Source organism: Prinia subflava, chromosome 10 (genome assembly GCF_021018805.1).
Source record: "Prinia subflava isolate CZ2003 ecotype Zambia chromosome 10, Cam_Psub_1.2, whole genome shotgun sequence".
Lineage (NCBI taxonomy): Eukaryota > Metazoa > Chordata > Aves > Passeriformes > Cisticolidae > Prinia > Prinia subflava.
Window position 1 is genome coordinate 17,017,456 of NC_086256.1, and position 19,814 is coordinate 17,037,269.

The following is a 19,814-nucleotide window of genomic DNA, read 5'->3' on the forward strand; positions in this document are numbered from 1 at the left end:
AACTCTTACAGGGGCTCCTTAGGTTTCCATCTCCAAAGTCGTGCCCTTGCTACTTCGCTTCTATTACCTAAAAACAGTTGGAGGCATTATAAAGCTGGGACAGGTAAATCACCTTTTGAAATGGCTGTTTTCCTTGAAATAACATGGGTTTGTAAAACACATACAGATCCCCACCCACAGGCACCGGGCCCTGCTCTCCCCGCTCCCGGCCCAGCCCGCTGGCACCTGCGGCGCTGTGGAAAACACCTTAAAAACAGCAGAAACCTGTCGGACTAGCAAAATATAGAAGCGATGTTCCATAAAAAGCAGTATGGCAAGAGACAGTAATAACTGGTATTATGACTTGATTAAGAAACGTTTGTCTGTTTCTCACGGGTCAGTATTCACTGTTGTAATTCTCGATTTCAGGAGCCTGCTCTGGGGAGTACTAAAGACCCTTCATCACACTAGCTGAACAGCTTTACTAAATTAAGAAACTATTAAATCGAGAGGTTTAATTAATTTCTTAACCCATTACCATATCCAATGCTAGACATGATAAAACACTCAAATATAATGAGACAAATTTAATGATACTTCACAGATCATTTTGCTATCTTGTGGTTCTAATCAATATTGATCCTTTCCCAACTCTACTATGAAGTTATGCTACACTGTCCTTAATGGTTCATTAAACAGTTTTAAGTATATAAGTCCACTTCTCTATTGTCAAAGTAGAACAAGTTCCCATCTATATCAAGAAGCCTTTTCATGTAATTGGTTCTGCATCTCCCAACACCAGTCTGTGCAGACAGCAGCATCTGGGACTTTCAGCTTTTCTGTAATAAGAGACAGCTCCCCAAAGAAATGACCCCAAGCATGGCCAGAACCATCCAGTGATAGGATGACCTTTGCCAAGAACGCAAGTCCTGCTTCTGTGGAAATGCAACAAGGAATCAAAGTCCAGCATTGTGAGTTCTGGAAATAAAAATCAGATTATGTCCACCAGCGTGGGATTTTATTTGTGGTGTTTTGGGAAGATTGGCAAAGGCAATGGTGTATTAAAGTCCAGTGTATTTCCTGTTGCAAAACCAGAAAAGTGAATCTTTGTCTTGGCCGTCCTTTAAGAGTCATCTTGATGCTTACATCACTAGAACGTACAGTGCTAAAACAACTGTACTCTCTCGGATGCAAGAAAGGGTCATGCTAATTGTAATCCCATAAAGAAAAGCGTGTTACTCCCTAGCCCCAGGAGACAGATGCAGGAGAGTACTACACTATTGCAAAGGCCAAACATCTATATTTTAATAAGTTAGAAGAAATCCAGATATAGAAGCCATAGAGTCACTGAAATGTTAACACATTAATATATTTTAAAGCAAATACAACACAGTGTACACATAAAAACCATTTAATACAAAGTGAAAACCATTAGATGCACCTACTAATGCTGATTTTTGGTTATTTTTAGCTGTTTCACAGAAATTTGGAAACGAAGCTCTTCATTTCAGTTATACCAGGTTAGGTGGTGAAACTGATCTATAGCAAGCAAATCACTGCCTTGTCATTCACCTGGGAAAGACAGCACCACGGCAGCTGTGTCCCCAGGGCACCAAGTGAAACAGGCTGTGCACATCTGCCCCACTCGCTAAGCTACACTAGAAACCAGACGTGAATTGATTGCTGCTTCTGAATAGTAAAGCTCAGTAAGTGCATCCCTGCTGTACAAAAAAAAAAAAAAATTAAAGTGACAACATAGAAAACTGGCAACAGATAACCATGTCTGTCTAAAATATACACATATGATACATAATTATGGACATGCTGGCCAGTATGTAAGCCTGTTCAGGGGCAAAGCTTTAATTGCACAGATTAGAAAAATGAACAAATGCTTTTACAGAGCAAAGCACAAGCTTTGGTTTATGCTTAGACAGTGACCATTAAACCCTCCATTTTTATTATAACATCTATTAAGAAAAACCAGCTGTTTCTCTATGAATAAGCACTCCATTCCACACAATGAAATGAAGCTCAGTGTCTTATTCAATGATCCCAATTAACTGTGTTTAGACTGGGAATGTATTACATCTTTATTGAAAGCTACTGAACTACAAAAAGTTTGACTTAGTTAATTCACAGTTCCCCAGGTCTCCCCCCATTTTAAAAATGCTGCATATATAAAAATAACTCCAATATGGCACAAAAGTGGGATTCTCAAGGGAAGGCAAAGGTAAGGGGGCAAAGGGAAGCCTCCACTGGCAACATTAACAAACTGCATATAGTCCAAGAGGAATTTGCACCCTATACAAAATGAGCTTCCCTGTGTTCCAGTTCTTGGATCCTTTTTGGTCTCAGTCTGTGATAAGTGGGCTTCAGATCTGTGGGGTGAATATCCTCTGAGCTAGACTTCTGTTCGTTTGTGTTTTGTTCAGCATCATCTGATGGAAGTGCAGAGCTCCTAGCCAGTTTCACAGTATTATCCTGGGGGAGCACAGGGCTAGCATTGGTTGGTGCACAAGCTTTAGCAGAACCATCTTCATTACCTTTTGATTTGTTAGAGGGTGGTTTATAAAACGTCCCTGGGGGTGGTTGCAATGTTCTTGGTGCCCTAAAGGCAGCAAGAGGATTGACATCAGGACCATTCTCTTCCGCTGCTGTCCTTCCTGACCCGACAATAGAATATGGCTTATTAGGAAGAATGGCATTAGCTGAATTGTTACCTATTCTGCATGAGGATGATAAAGCACCTGCAGTTCCACTCTCGAGTGCTTGGATCTCCTGAGGCACATTAGTCATGATCATTGCTGTCCTTGGCGTGATATCGTACTGTTTGTACTGCTTGTCCCAAGTTTTTCGCAGCATCTGGATGTCGTAACAAGGAAGTCTGCAGCAGGTATCAACAGCAGGGAGTGCCTTCACCTCTGAGACTTCTTCAATGGTAGGGCTTCTGCCCAGCTTCTCTGAACTCACTGCCCCTGCATTTCGGGAATTTCTTTCATTCAAAACACACGGAGGAAGTATTCTGTCTACAGGCAGGCTGACAGGGCGAGATGATGGTTTTGTCCTTGGAGCCCGCAGCGGCACTTTGGCACTCTGGCGGTTGGGTTTTACAGGAAGTAAACTCATTTTACAGGGGTCTTCACCTAGAGAAAGGAATGGATCATTGTCTTTCTCTGCAGCTGGACTCACGGCATTACCTAGAAATACACAAATAGATCTGACTGGATCTTTGCACCAAGTACAAAGAGAAGTCAGCAAGGCTTCAATGACCCCTTGACAGTTAGTATTTTAACAGGTAACAGTTTTTAGGGATAGCTTGTATACACACTAGCAATAGCCTACTCTAACCAGATGTTAGCATTTCACTAGCAGTAAAACATTGTACAGCTGTAACCAAAGAGAAAGCAGACAAAGAGACACTTCACTTTTTGGCTGGTGCTTTGCCATCTGTGAATATTTTCAGTTTTAGTATGTTTCAGGATGTCACACTGTTGATGCATGGGACATGACTGAACTGGTAACATCAGATGAAAACCAGCACAATTAAAAGGGATTATGTATATTTACTCCTAAATAAAGTATGTGAAATCATACCTACATCAAAACAAACCCCTGTAGTAGCATAGGCAGATAAACAGAAAAAAAAAAAAGGAGTTAGAATTAGGATAGCAAACCTGGGGTTTTTAAAGCAGAAATATTGATATCCAAAATGTTCTGATGATTCTGTCAGACAATTACTCTTTCCAAAGTCTTCTGGTTTAGTTCTAGTGAGTGGCAATAATACACATTTTGCAGGAAGAGTGGTCAAAATACATAAAGTGCTAGATATTAGTTTACAGCACTCTAGTGGATTTCAGAAATCCACATAGCATAATTATGGTTTTGTTTGCTTTTTTTTTAAAAAAAGGGAGAAACCTAACCACTGTTATATTCTCTTACCAAATACTTTAAGCTCTGACTCCATAAACACAGATTTCTTAAAAGACTTTAGAAAGATTTAATTCTCTGTCCTTCTTACAAAAATAAACAGTATATCAAGCCGTGATAAACAGGTTTTATCACTTGCTTCTGTCTATAGTGCAGAGCTCCATGCACTATAATCTAAGGCATCCAGGGCTCCTTATTCACCCACACCCAGAGTTAATAGCATACTAACCAGTTACACATGTATCTGCCTCGTCTTTTGTATTCTGGCTGTTCTTCGATTCGAAAAAGAGTGCAGCTGTTTCTGAAGCTCTTTCACTTGGAACTGTTTGAACACCCTGCTAACAAAAGTCAGAGCAAAAGTAAATGAGAACTCAACAGAAAAGGCACTCCTTATTAAAAAAAAAAATCCACAAAGACTTATTAGCAATGTGCTCTGGAATGCTCCAGAATTCAACACAGAAGGTAATATGGCACAGGTGACATTGTGGCAGCAAGAGTCACTCACTTCCTTTACAGCAACAAATGACTTCCTCTGCTGCTGTGGCTCCATCTCATCTGCTGATAAAGCAGCTCTGACCATAACAGCTGTTTCTTCAGAATGAGAAGCACTCAGAAGTGGTTTCAGTGAGACATCAAATATCTTCTCATAGTATGTGATGAGCAGCTCCACTACCCGGGCCTGATAAGGGTAGTCCACAAGTGACGACAAAGAAACTGTAGCATCGGTTTGACGTGGTCTGATCAGAGTTGGGCCAAATATGATACCAAGGTTGCTGGCTGACATTTTATTTTCATCACACTGCTCTGTAACTCTGCATAAAGACATGAAAAAAAAATCAAACCAAAAGAAGCCCTCAAGAGCAGAGAATTTTATTACTTCAGAAATACTTTTGATACTAAAATATTCTCTTATTTTGAAAGAGGAAAAGAGACAAAAAAAACCTGAAAGTGGGTTTGGCAGGCAGGCAGAATCTTTAGTGCAGACCACATTTAACAGTGGCTTGAACTTCCCACACAGGGTGTTTTTATGTCCTATTTGTTAAAGTTATTTGTGGCTATTTGGCATTTATGGGATTGGGGAAAAGAATGTCCCTCATTCTAAGTAATAATGTAGCTATAGCCCAATATTAGCCATTTTTATAGGTAATCATCAGTTTAGTACATCATCATGCAAACCACCATTTGAAGGACAAGGAAGTGAAATATGACTGAAGAATGATTATTAAGAGACATGATACAAGTTTCAATTTTCTGTTAATGGCCACCAAATCACTGCCCTATCTTTGTTGCATCACAATTTAAATCATATTTAGATTCCTGCATGTGACACTAATTACTACTGACTCCAATGCTAGCAGAGAATCAAAAATAATGGAGGCCAATGCTTTCCCTGCTTTATTTCCCTTTTATATTCTTCTCTCACACTTGGGAATTCATTACATGGAAAAAACTGCAGCAACACAAGTATCTTCAAAGGTGTATGTGACTTCTTCCTCAACAGTCATCAAAAAGGTACAAGAGATTCCTAGCATGCAGCGTGTACCAGTTAAGTTTTCAACATCAGCCTACATTTGAAGTATTTTCCTACCTGTGAAGGTGTCCAATAAGGTATTGAAGAGTGTTATAGTTGGGTACAGGCAGTTGTTTCAGAAGATCTTTAATTTTGATGATGATCCTATTCAGTTCAATACAGAGTGACTGTCTTGTCTTTGCTTTGGGGCTAGCTTGTTTAGCATCCAACTCCTCATTAGCATTCTGGCTTTCTTTTGCAAGTCCAATGAACTCATTGTAAAGCCGAAACAAAATCAAGGGCTCTGGAAGCTGAAGAAATATGAACATTTCAGAAACATACTTAAACTTAAGTTTTAACTGTTTCTTTCCTGTTTTTCTTCAACTTTTTCTGATGTAGCATATTTTCTTAGATGATAACATTGTTTAATCCTTGTTCATTATCTCAATCCCATTTTTTTTTCAAACCCAATCCCAGCTAACAAAATACTCCTTCCTACTTTTTCCAGAAATCATTTGCTAACCCTTTCCTATAGCTCCAGGACTGATCATTTATCACAATTTATTGAAATAGGATTTTAAAAAAAATATTTTTCCAAAATCACTTAATGGTGATGATCATAGGATTGGAATGCTCATCTTTGGTTTTCCATCTGACCTCTCAATTCCATACCTGGCGGAGATACAGCTTGAGAACATTGCTGATATCATGTGCATAGAGTTCCGAGAGCTCAACCAAATCCTTTCCATTTTCAAAAGCTTGACAAAGCTTTTCAACTCTTGATTTGGCTCCATTCACACGATAGATGCCCTAAAATTAAAAAGCCAGCACAACTCTATTTTAATTTGAATAGAAGTTGTAAAACACAGATGATACTGACTACATTAAAATCTTAAGAGAATTTTTTTTAAGATTGTGTCAAACTTAAGCATGAACAAACTTGAGCATACCTTGACATTCAATGCTCTGCTTTCAATTTCTGACGTACACTTTTTGATGATGAAAGGAATGCCATCAGGAACATTTTTAGCAGCTTGGGCAAATTCCACTCCAAATAAGTGAAGCCTTCCATGAAGTTTTTTGTGCCCACATTGAATAGCTAAAGTCTCTAAACATTTTTTATGGCATGCAAGTGAACACTACAGGGGAAGAAACAAAAAAGCACATGACTTGATACAATCTGACACCATAGGAAATATTTCTGCTGTTTGTCACCCCATATGTGAGCAAAACAAAAAATTTGTTAGTATGGTGATTATAAGTTCATGGTGATTATATGAGCCACAACTTCAAGTTTTTATATAGAAACATAATTCAAGTTTCCAAAGCTCCCAACTTTACATCAATCCCAAGCAGCAATTAAAACTAATTTTCAACTTACCTCCTCACATTCAGCTCCGTGAAATATCACTAAGCTGTCACATTCTCTGCATTTAGATGGAGCTCTCAGCTTCCGTAGTTTGTGTGTTTGTGCTGCTTTGGACATATTAGCATTTCTAAAAGGTCCTGGAGAATTTGCAGTTTCAGATGTGAGATCATTTAAACCTGAAGAGAATTTCCCTGTTATAGTAATTTTAATATCTACTATTGGGGTGGTAGTTACTCTGATTTTTTAGACTTGTGCTGCAGAACACAAGTCTGTAATGGCAACTATCAAAGTAATCAAAAACATTTCAATCACAAGGAGGTAAAACTATGTTGCAGTTCACATAACAGAGACATTAACTATCAAACAATCTTGTGTAAAAGCAGAATCAAACAATCATTTTTGCCTTTTTAAGTATTCCAGTCTCTCCTGTATTGTGGCAATGTGAAAATATTAGGACATTTAATTCCAACTGCTCTGCATCTCAGGCAACAATTCATGGAAGTTTAATTTTATACTTTTTGAAATCCTGTACTAGAGGATGAAAGATTACTTGTTTTGGCCTGTAGTGTTTCTGAAATACTTAAAAAAATATTTTGCTGCAAGGAAGAATTAACACACACTCAGAGCAGAAGCCACATAAAATAAAAATCAATTGAAAAAAAAAAAAATCGCTGATTCTCAGTTTCCTCTAACAACATCAAAATATTTTCTAGAGGATTCTAAAACTAAAAAGAATAGCAACTGGTCCTTTTTGTGTCCCTTTTTTTTCAGGCAATTTACTTAAAATGCTATAAACAACTCTGAACCAAACCCCTTTGTTTTATGGATAACTTAAAATTAGCACATTCAATTAATTGCCCAGAAAGCTTCTTATATGCTCAAGCATTGATGAACAATACCACTTCAAGTGAAAGCTTGCACTCATTACACACTGCCATGCTTTAGGTCTAGATCTCAATTAATACTGTTTACCACAGATTTATTCCTAGAAGGCAAAGCATACATTTAGGAAATAAGGACTAAGTAAAGAAATTGCTAAGGGCTTTACTGAGCAAGCGCCACAAATATTTCAAAATTAATTTGTAAGTACTGTAGTTCCGATAATCCAGTTATTCAGGTTTCAATGCCTGTGGCAACATAGTCATTGTACAGTCAAAATTCATGTGAAAATTGGAAATGGCCTGGTCAAATCTGGGACAGACCTTATTGAACTCATCTTAGCTGAAGAGGATAAAATCTCAGTTATTACCCTAAACGTTTGGATCCACATTTTTCCTATTTACCACTTATCAACTCTATGTATTTGTGCATTTCATGTCAAAGTTAAGAAGTGATCTTACATAACCAAGTGCCATGCAGCTGAATTTAAATGAAAACGTCTGGAGGGAATGGTTAGTGGATCATTTGCTTTACCTCAAGAGGGTGAAGACACTAGAAACATTCTATGTTCCATACAGTAACCTAAACATATAAAGACAATCCTGCACCAATTCATTAAAATGAATTGAACATTATTCTTCATCTCTCAACCTCAAGTGGATGCATATTGTATTGAAAACCAATGCTGCTGGCAATCACAACTTGTTAAAGTACTTTTCTTAAGAATATTAAAAAGAAAAGCCACACACTGTAACAAAAAGCATCTTCTGGGTACTTCAGGTACAGAAACAACATTACCACAGTCTGAAGGAGATGGTGGCTCTCTTTCATCAAGATCATCTGCAGATGACATAGTCCCAGTGGAAGGTGTTCGGGGAAGTCGTCTTTTAAAATCTCCTAGCAGATGAGAAAAAATTCAGGAAGCTGTAAGTACCAGTCCCACCCAACTGTTCATTTTTCATTACTTGCTCTGCTCAATAACTGCTTATTTAACAATGATATCCCCACTAATGTGCAACAGTGCAGGAAGAACACTTCAGACTGGTCCAGCAGTGAGGGTGGCTGTACCTGGGCTGGCAGATGGAGAATCCATGGATCGGGACTCACTGCTTCCCCCTGCGCTCTCAGAGTCACTGCACATTCCTCCACTCTGGTTGCCAACAGACCATGATCTGAACGGCGGCGGCCCTCGCACTGCTTTTGAAAAGAAAGTCCAATAATTCCAAAGGTCAAAGACAAAATTTACTTTTTTTAAACTGAAAACTAACTATGAGTATACTTAAAATAGGAAATTTTGCGTAAGTTACATGAATATACAATATAGTGAAAAAACCTCAGGGCACATGAATATATGTAAAAGCTTCAGGAGCTACCAAAATTCATTTCAGAAACCTGACAACTGTGCTTTTGCAGAAGACCTGCAATCAACACTGAATTTACAAAACCAATGGAGTTTCAATTGCTGGAGCCAGTTGAAAGAGTTTAGTCCACTAAGTTTGTCAGTGCTTACTGTTTGAATTGTATCTCACCTTTCGTGTCAAAGAATCTAAATATGCATACAGGCAGCTTTCCATTTGTCCTTATTATGCTCAAATACATAATGTTTTATGCTCTTTAAACTCTACAATACACTTTTAATCCTTCAGTGTTACATTTCTGACTGAGATCTCAAGCATTTTTTAAAAATTTTATTTTTCTTTAAATTTATTTCTTTACAGACTGAGCTCCAAAAGAAATATAGAACTACCTGGAATATCTGTGTTGCTGGAAGATCTCTTCTCTCTAACCTTTTGTGAACGATGATAAATTGGGCTTCCCACATCATCCAATGTTTGAGCAGGAAAATCTCCTGAACACTGAGACAAGTTACCATGGGATGTATGGACGCTGTTTGTTGATTGCTTATTAAAAACCCTTCAGAAAAAAAAAGTAATTTGAAGAATGAGTAAGACAGAATTTAATGCAAATTAATACATTTTTTAAAACCCTGGGCACTAAAAATGCTACATTTAATTACTATTCATGAACATACATTTTTGACATGTCATTCTCAGAATTAAATTTAATTCCAAAATTAAAAAATAAAAATAGTAAAAGAAGAGTGACCATTTACTTTCAATTAAGTATGTGAGATTTCCCAGTGTTTTCTCTCTACCCAGAGAGAATCAAGGTTTTCCACGTGTTATAATGTTTATAATGCATTATAAACATTATCTTGCAGATTTTGAAAAGAACAGCCTATGTGTTCATCTGAAGGTAAGAATAATCAGAAGCCATTGTATTCTATGATTAGGCTTTCCCCTCCAAAAGATTCTCTGATCAACCATCAGGACCATCCACCTATAAACACATAGGTGTTCACATACTGTGCTTTTTAAATGCACAGAAAATGTGCTGAAGCTGCCAGAGCGTCAATCCATTTTGAAAATCCACTCTCACTGTAAGAACTGAATAATGTTAACAGTAATTAATGTAAAATGCTGAAGCACCCTGGGGACAAAATGGCCTGCTGGCCAAGTTTAGAAATCAGGAAGCTGTTCCTTAATCAGTTCTACCCTATCAAGCTTAAGGGAAACAGGGACTGAAAAACACCCAATTTGCATTTATTCAAGGAACAGTCCCTTAAATTAATGCAGACTCAAACAATAAAAATGATCCAGTACGTGAAGAATCACAAGGCTGTGACAAAGAAAGTAAAAGATGAGGAGAGAGGAGTGGAAAAACACGCTCCTATAAATGTCAAGAGGTAAATAGCTGGGAGAGCACACAAAGTGCTGGAAATTTCATGCTCATCAGTTTCTCAGGGAGCCACATAGTTAAATCCCCCTAAGTCAAAGTTTATGAGTATAGCCTAAATCAGCCTTAAAAGGCAGGAAATTTACAGACAAGAATTAAGAATCTGAGCTTTAACTTTAAATTTCCTGCCTTTTGTTGGTAGAAGTCTGACTCAAGCATTCAGTTTTTTGTATTTAGTTTCCTTTTGAAAAACGATGACGACGCTTTCCGGTAGAACTGTGAAACACACAGATTGAAATGGATATTCTGGTGCTTCAGTGCCAAGATGACTATTTTACAACAAATTAAAGGTGGAAAAGCATTTGGCAAGCTGACACAAGGAGCTGTCTTTGTCTTGAAGTCTTTACTTCCACATTAGCTGGATCTTTCATAGTTTAATGATAAAAACTTCTATTTCATACAGGTTGTAAAAAAATAATTAAGTTATAACATGTCCCTACAAATGGATTCTGAGCTTTTTTTAGGCACATAGCACGAGAAAGAAATCAAGAAACACTTCCTGCCAAAAAGTTGCCAAATGTAAACAGTATGAAAGAAGCTACTATATGTAGCAGCAAGGCCCGAAGAAGAGGAAAACGACCTCTTCAGACTTTGTAAACTGCTTATCAAGTACTACTGCCACACAACACTACCACGTCCAAAATTTACATTTTTCGTATTAACCAGTATCTACATTAAAATAGTAACAAGTCAAGTCTTGCACAACAATTGTCAATGTTTTAGCAAGTATTATTGCATGAAATGATATTCTGCCTTAGAATTCAGAGGGAAACTTTAATGTCAACAGTATATATAATCTACCATCTAGAAGATGGGACAAAAGAATAGTAAAGCATGGTAAAACACCAGGATTCCTTTATTTCCTTCAAAAATATTGATTTATTGTTAAACACATGTGCCTAAGTGTTGCATTCTAAACCAATGTGCAACCTGTACTTTGGCACTTACCCATCAACCTGGGAACTCTGGGTTTCGAAACAACCTGATTCAACAGGAACACCATCCTTTGGCAAACTTTTCACAAACTCTGAATACTGCTGACCAGGGTCATAGAGTTTGGCACTCTCACAGAGGGACTGGCAGTTCACTGGCAGAGATACAACCTGAGCATGCTGCAGCTGGAACAGGTTAACTGTTGCCTGTTGGGAGAAAATGATTTCCATTATTTTTGTCATTTGCTAGATATTGCACTTACACTTTGCTCAACCCAAATTAATACCCTAAAAGAAGATTACTTGAACAGTAAGACTAGAAAGCTTCTAGAAAACAGTAACATGTTACTTTTTACAGGCACAAGTAACAACATGTTACTTTTTTCAGGAGACTTGCACAAGTGTTGTCTCTAACAGAGACACCAGTATTTCTCTCCTCTCTGGGTTATTGAATCCTCTCACTACCAAAGGCAATTCCAATTGCTTCTCACTTTGGATTGATTGAGATAAACAGCAAGGGCTTTTGCTATCAAAAAGGTTCTTTTCATGTTCTGAAGTGAATATTAGCCATCACTACAATGATGAAGTAGTTGGAATTCCAAACCCAGGACAAAACTCTGTCCCAGCAGACAGATTAACTGAATACTTTCTTCATTAAATTACCAAACACTTCTAAAAGATTTTATCACATGCCAGAGACTAGAAAAGGGGGATACTGCATAACTGCTTAGTCAGCTTTTGGATTGCAAAGTAGTCTGCAATTTAAATCAGACTTGAATTGACAAGTCTGTCGATACTTTCTACTGTTCTTATGGGTTGGTTTTAGGGTTGCTTGTGGAGCACAGTTAAGTTTGATGTTTTATTTTCCATCCCCGCCCCAGCATCAAATTTTCATTGTCCCATGTAAACAAACAAACAAAAACCAAACAAAAACCTCCAAACATCTCTTGGCATAATGAGTTCTTACATTCTTCAAGCTCTTTTTTTTAAAACTGTGCATGTCATATGCAGTTTTGACCATGACTTTCCTATTACACCAAGAAATTAGTACATTCTACTAGTCACAATGGATCCTGCAGTAACTGGGACTGCCATCAAGGCTGAAGTGTGTTAATATTCATTCTGGGCTAGATCCAAACATCTTTGCTAACGCACTAATCAAAGCGAAGAAAGCTGCACTCTTAAGCAACACTACTGCCATCAAAATTTTGAAAAGATATTTTATAAGCATTGTATAGACAGGGTGCTTGCAAGACAACAGCTCATGAAACACGCAGAAATGTTCAAGACCCCCCCCTCCCCATTTTTTAAAAAAATTCCTACCAGAAAGAGAACATAAACAGATTAAAAGCTTTCCTTCTTTTTCTGTTGCCTCGACGTCTGTCCTTTGAAAACTTTATATTTAAAATGGGGCTTATGGGGCTTTGTCTTAGTTTTAACAACATATAAATATCTGTGCAAAATGTATTTTAAAAACCATGCTTACAGCTTTAAGAGTAAGATCACACTGGTAAATAAGCTCCCGAAGCTGTGTTAAAACATCACTTTTAAAGCTTTCCAAATAATTTCTTTTTTCTTCAGCCTCTGCCATGCTTGCTTTATAGTGTTCATTGGCTTCTTCGGCCTAAAGAAAACACAAGTATAAAGAGTTGATGGGCTACAGACCTTGATACCAGAAGCAAGAAAAAACTCAACTCAATATGCTTGTATTAGAGATTCCTTTATAAGATAAAAGCCCAAAGGAGCGTAGCATGATTAACATTAAAAATGTGAACTCAACTTACTCAAATACCATCCTTGAGAATCCATGAATAAAACCAGTATAGACTTAACTTTAAAAGCAAGAAACAAAACCTCTACCTTTTGAAAAGCTTCCTCTTCCAGCCTTCGTTTTTTTTCCAGTTGCTTGCTGAAATCTTTCACAAAGCTTCCACTTGAGCTAAGATGTTCCTCCTCCGCACGAGCAGTACAGGATTTTGCTTTTTCATACTCATCTTGACGCTGCATATACAGCAACTTGGCTTTTCTGAGAGCAGCTTCCAGCTCTTGCTGCAGAATGCAGCAAAAGAAAAAGCAGAAGAATAAACAACATTAATTTTTCAGTTATTTAATTGGATGTTTACAGAGACTTATGCACAGGTCTGTATGCTGCAGTACCAAGTACAGAGCCATTGAAAGGTTATCTCTTACAAACACCAGATTGCCATGAAATGGACTGTTCTACTTTCACTGAGCCCTAGAGACCATGTGTGAATGTAAGTGCATAACACACTAGTGAAGTTCCATACTTTTGAAGAATCCTAGACTGAACCATTAGATACGAAAGAATTACCAACCATTTTTTTCTGTTCTCGCTGCCAAAGTTCCTTGATATCTTTCCTTTGTCTATCCAACTCATTTTTCCGTCCAAGAAGAGGCTAGACAGGAAATATTAATGGAGTACATTAAAGGCATATAGGCTGGAAGTTTGTTCTTTTAAATACTATATAAAATTATGTATACTTTTGCCTTTTTCTTGAAGCATACCTGCACAAATTTGTTAGACTGGAGAGCAGCAGCTGTTTGTTGCCAAAGTTGACTGTTCTCGATATCATTTTGAAAAGCATTAATGAATATTGACTGGAACGGCATATAATCCTAAAATTGCACAAAACATATTGATGTTCTAGTTAATACAGAAATGTAATGACATTTCAAATGTCTGTATAACTGAACTACATTTTCAATTAAATTTAGCAAATTATTTACTAAAAGAGGTATGAATGTCAAGTATGAAAACTACTAATTTCTCATCTGTGATGCATTTTACTAGGAGAAAAAGTCTACAAGTCCGAATCACAAAGCATACAAGATATTAGTCAGACAAAAGAATAATGTGGATCTGCATATTCAACAAAAATAGTATTATATATAGTATTATATATACAAATAGTATTATATATACACATTTCTGTAAATGGAAAAAGATGCAGATCTTTTAGCCACTGCTTTACTGTGTAAATCAATTCTGTACCAGCTTAAAAATCCATTCTTCAACATCAGTGTTTTACTCCTGGGCAAGCCATCCAATAAAGATATAAGACTAAGATAAAGCCCCTAAGGTATACTCACCTGGTGTCCAACAACAGCTTTGGCAGTTTCAGCCATTTTTGCCAAGTTTTTAGCACATTCCACTTCTGTTAAAATAATTTCACAGTTACTGTTTACATTATAACACAACAACAGTTATAACACATGCTAAATGCTTTTTACAGTCTTCCTTTAGAAAACAGACTACAGAGGGGACCACCTTCACTTTGTTATAGGCCTTTAATTATAGGAAATGCATGATAGCTCTGTCAACTTTGGCAGAACAGCTACTAATTTAGAAATCACATTATTGACAGTCTGCAGCACAGAGGCCTGACAACAGATTTAATTTCATCATGACAAAGCTGATTAAATGCCAGAAAGAGCCACTCACCCAAGCTAAGCTTTTTTTCTACCCATGCGACTACATCCTTGGTGTATTTTGACCATGCTTTAGCATAGGACAGAGCCGACTCAATTCCACTGTCATTTCTTAGGAGCATGCTATCAACCTCCTCTGCTCGAAGATGTCCTGCAAGTAAAGCATCCAACACAGAGAAGTGATTTTTAGACATGACCACACACTGAGAGCAAAGCCAGTATTAGCCAACTGTGAGTGCTTAAGCAGCTCTGATCTTGAGTTGGTCTTTAATGCTGGTTGACTCTAAACAGGACTGACAGAGGTTTTAGAACAAATTAAAGGGTCATAGTATTTTATCTGGAGTAGTCATATGGTCAGCATAACTTTCCTCAAGAAAGTGACCCAAAAAAACATCAATCAACCAATGACAACACACAGAAGGTGCTTCAGGCCTTAGTTCTCCAACCACCCCCCCCGGCCCCCCGCCAAAAAAGCAACCTGGGTTGGTTATTTAAAAAGAATGAAACCTTTGCAATAACGTTTTTTTTTTTCCACAGTGAAGTTGTAAAGGCAGCATAGGTGTAAAAAGTGACCAATCAACTTACTTAGAACATTTTTGGAAGGAAAAACCCCACAGATTACAAAATGGAGTTTATCAATGTCAAATGAATGACCTACCTTGGATATCATCCCTTTCATGCAGTGAACCCCCAGACTCCACAGAAAGATTCTCAAAAGACTGGTGGCACAAGAAATAAAACATTAAATTAGCAAAGAAAATCTCTCACTGGAACTGAAAGCTAACAACATAAATGGCATTATCTGCTTTTATTTTTTTTTGCAGATAGAGCAGATAAAGCAAACTGCACCATCACTCCCTCTCATCTAAGGCACAACATCTTTTAAGCTCCCATTGCTGACAAATGGAGTCAGCAATGAAATAGAAAGAATAAACCAGAAAGAATAAATAGCAAGAAATCATTATATACCTTTACATCAACAATCTTGAAAGTCTGTGATGAAAGAGTTAAATATCAACCAGATTTCTTAAACAATTAAGTGAGCTCCAGCTGTTCTTCAATCCCTACCTATCTTTTAAAAACCTTTTCACACAGACCCAATACATAAAACAGACACCATTCTACAAGCCATTACAATCCTGTGTTTCTTCCTCAAGGGAATACAGGGTTTTTTGTAGATTACTTGCAGGTGGTGCACTGTAGGCACAACAGCTGACTAGTAACACTTGCTAATGAAGCCCTGACAATCAGTACAACCTGACAGAATGTAATCCAATAATAAAAGGAATTTAGCACATCACATCATCCCTATCTTTGTCCTCACTGCATTTTGCTACCCCCTTAATTGTGCAAGTTGAATTACTTGTAAGACTGTGCTGTAGATCTGACTACTCAACAAATTTAAAAGAATAAGAAGTTTAGTTTGTAACAACTACCCCCTTAAAAGCCAAACCAAACCAAAGACAGACATCAAACCCTACATAATTTTAAATGGATAAACTACTTTTGAAAACTTTGAAGCACAAAGCAGAGAGAAAACAAAGGCTAAGAAATAACTGCAAAGTGCCCTTAAGCTTTGCAAGAACAGCTTGTTTCCTTTTAGATTTGGTGCTGGTTTATTTTCAGACATTCACTAAAATGGAGCACAGTTATCGATGATAAAAGTAGTTTTGGTTTGTTGGGGTTTTTAATGTAAATGAAAACTGCTCATAAGTCACACAAAAATCTCTCAAGAATCATTGTTTATTTCACAGCCAAAACAGCTTTTCCATAGAACAAAACATGCAAGATGATTAATCATCCATGACATCAAGCAGAATCAAACTACAGCCTAAAGACCTGCTTCATTCCTAAAAAAGTGAAATACTATTACAGTGACTGTCTAGTACAAGAGTTTCAACAAAATGGATGGACTTTTCCAGAACAGGTGGGAAATCTATCTAAAGCTGTCCCCACCTAAATTGGTAAAAAAGCCTAAAATCTGAATTTAGCAATGAATCAATATTTGGTGGCAGAGAAAGTTTAAACATTCCTAGATTTAGTTCAGATTTTATATAAAATATTACTGTCTTCAAATAGATTTAGATGATGTTAGGGGAGTAAAAAAATAATTAGAAAACCCCCTTAAGGGGGTTCTAATAATTAGAAAACCCCCCTTTTTTTAAGAAAACTTAAAAGTTGATGCACTTTTAAGTTCTGCTCTTAAAAATTATTTCCCATTTCTGTAAGACCTAAGTCATTGCAGTCTTGAAAACTGTTGACTCCTTTCCAGTAAATCAGGCACACTAGTTAAGGCAGCTTATCAAAGGTCACTCATTCTTTCACAGTCACCCACTGCAAATATGTAATACCAAATTTTAGAAGCAAGCATGAACAAATGCTTTTATCTATGTCCTACAACTTCTTATCAGAACATGATCCATACAGCTTGCTTCCCTCAAGCAACCAGTGACTCATCCCAGTAGTCCTAGCAAAAATTAAAAGCCTGACTTTTGTTTCCAACTTCAACCAGTCTCTTCTGTCTTTTTTTTCCCTTATTACACAAGACTCTCACCCTAACAGCAAATCTCTTCACACACTTTGAAAATTTTACCCTTCTTCTTTATTATGCTCTCAGATCTGCACAGCATCAAACAGCATTCAAATGGCTTGTTGAGTAATGAAAGGTCAGACACGTCTGTCTGGTCTCTTCCAGTATATTTTAAAGTGCTTTTGTTTTTAATTAAAAAACATCTTTGCTTCCACCTTGTACATCTGGTTGAACTACAAGAGCTAAAATGAGAACAATTGCATTTGCTAAGAGGGGGTATACATATCATTTAACTTAAGCTTCCAAGTGGAATGCCTTAAGTAAAGAATGTAGACTCCCCTGCAGTCAAGAGAAGCAAGATCAGCACTGCCCACCCTCCTCCTTGGAGCCATCCTCATCAGCTTAATGAGGGAGGTCCCTAACTAAAGAGTCAATTAAAATATTTCCCCTTAATCAACCCTCAAAATATTTACATGTTAAATCCTACCAAAATGTTATGCTCTGTTTAAAAGACAGCTAGCTGCTATGATCAACCACTGAACACGCACAACTACAGAAAAAGTTAATACAGTTATTAAATATTTTGCATTTAACTCTTATTAACACTCAACTCCCAGATGACCTCCAAATTACTCTCTGAATTGTAAAATAAAATGAAATTATTAACTTGTTAAAGGTGTATTTATTTGCCTAAATGAAAAAGCACTTAAGACAGATTTCTGAGTAACTGAACTATGTCACCCTACCTGTTCCAAAACTTATAATTGTTCACCTTCACATTGGGAAAATCATAAGCGAGCTTTTAAATGTAAGCTGGTGATTTCTGAAGCATCTAGAATTGAATTCCTTATTCATTTTACTATACTAAAATTTCCCCTTGGCCTTCCCCCCACCCCATGTTCAGAAGAGCAATCTTATAGACAATCAATCATTCACTTCACAATACAATATATAGGATCATCTCTTTTCACAAGCACATATTTTTACAAAACCACTTCAAGATTAAAATGCTGGCAAATTCAGAACCTTCCTTCTACTGGTAAACCAATTGCATGAACCAGTTCTTCTTCAAATAATCTCATTTAATTTAGATGAGACGCTGGGCTCTATGCTATTTTATTTCATACTTTTTATCAGTAGTTTCGAAGTTTGCTGGAACCAGACAACCAGAACTCAGAAAACCAGAAGCTTTCTGAGTAGCCTACATTTCCTCTATATTGTTTATGAAGATAAGTTTTGTAGCAGCTACAGAAGTAGCATTTGTGTGATAACACACATGGGAGAAAGATGGATTATCAACATAGTCAAAGTTTGAAAAGACTACTCAGCTGTAGCTGCATGGCTTGATGCACACAAGCATTTGTCTAGAAATGCAAGTTTAAAGCATGTTTCAACAAAGCCTCTAAAAAGAATGCACAATCTAACACTTTTAACCTTGTTACATCTTGGCTTGTAATATGCACTGATTATCAATTGTATCTTCCTAGCACTTAACTCTTAATTTTATTTACCTGAGAATCTGCTTCTCAATACACAAAAATTCAAAACAGAATTTGGTACTAAGCATTTTTCAGTCACACTTTCAGTGTTTAAAGGGCAGTTCAAAATGTTAGTGTTTGTCTTTGACTACCTATAAATTAACAGCTCCTTTAGTGAATTGTTGCTATAAGCGTTACAGCACAAAGTGGGTTTGTCATGAATGAGTCTTTAAAAGCCAAATGAAATCAAACCTCTGGTTTCCAGGTTTAATAGGTAATATAGTCTAACTACTTCAGTGAGCAATCATTCAAGTATCTTATTTTTCCCTATTTATTTTCACTTAACCATTTAAACAATCTCAAAAGCAATGACAGCAGGTAGCCCTGTCAAGTCATTGCTATCATTCAGAATTGAGAATACATTCCTGTCGTTGGAACCTTGAATACACTTTTTTCCTGGGTTGAATATTGTTTTAAAACTCAGATGACTCCAAGTGTCCCGGCTCCATGATACAGAGAGTTTCAGTGGAACTGAAGTCTCCTTTAACAGATATAATTTTACACTCCAAGAGAACGTGTTCAGCCTACCCGACTTCTCCGAGATACAGGAAGTCCCAATGACGAGCCATTGTCTACATCTCCCATAAGGAAGTCTGAAACACTGCCAGAAAAACAAAGAATTGTGTTACTTCATTACTTTACCTCACCAAGCAGTTCTGTGTCACTGAATTCAAAAATTCAGATCGTGTTAATAAGTCCTTTAAAAGGTCTGCAAACCATTTTCAGTAGTCATCTTATATTCTCTGCAATTTCTATACCATCCCAGATTTCCTTATTAAGAAAAAAACCAAAACAAACTGACAAAACCCCAAAACAGTAAAATTGTTCTAAATGTAGCTAGTTTAATTACTTTATCAGAAAATAGTTGTCCAACAGAAAACTAAAGTTTTAGTTATTGTAGCGT

The 19,814-nt window shown here is 37.0% G+C and overlaps 1 protein-coding gene across 9 annotated transcripts in view; it reads right to left on the reverse strand.

The window, feature by feature from the left end:
- Positions 1-1,259: 1,259 nt before the first annotated feature.
- Positions 1,260-19,814, reverse strand: part of ARHGAP29 (Rho GTPase activating protein 29) — a 50,299-nt gene continuing 31,744 nt past the window's right edge. For 2 of the 9 annotated variants that reach the window (XM_063407535.1, XM_063407536.1), the window contains exons 5-23: positions 19,439-19,511; positions 15,501-15,561; positions 14,856-14,993; positions 14,504-14,568; positions 13,919-14,029; positions 13,729-13,809; positions 13,253-13,441; positions 12,879-13,016; positions 11,409-11,599; positions 9,412-9,578; positions 8,733-8,861; positions 8,463-8,561; positions 6,798-6,961; positions 6,367-6,555; positions 6,089-6,226; positions 5,495-5,727; positions 4,412-4,718; positions 4,136-4,244; positions 1,260-3,176 (exon numbers count right to left, since the gene is read on the reverse strand). In XM_063407535.1, the coding sequence (XP_063263605.1) occupies positions 2,281-3,176; positions 4,136-4,244; positions 4,412-4,718; positions 5,495-5,727; positions 6,089-6,226; positions 6,367-6,555; positions 6,798-6,961; positions 8,463-8,561; positions 8,733-8,861; positions 9,412-9,578; positions 11,409-11,599; positions 12,879-13,016; positions 13,253-13,441; positions 13,729-13,809; positions 13,919-14,029; positions 14,504-14,568; positions 14,856-14,993; positions 15,501-15,561; positions 19,439-19,511 (3,478 nt within the window). In that variant the 3' untranslated portion in view covers positions 1,260-2,280. The remainder of the gene's footprint in view (positions 3,177-4,135; positions 4,245-4,411; positions 4,719-5,494; positions 5,728-6,088; positions 6,227-6,366; positions 6,556-6,797; positions 6,962-8,462; positions 8,562-8,732; positions 8,862-9,411; positions 9,579-11,408; positions 11,600-12,878; positions 13,017-13,252; positions 13,442-13,728; positions 13,810-13,918; positions 14,030-14,503; positions 14,569-14,855; positions 14,994-15,500; positions 15,562-19,438; positions 19,512-19,814) is intronic. The other 7 variants (XM_063407540.1, XM_063407538.1, XM_063407539.1 and 4 more) reach the window with 7 other exon arrangements.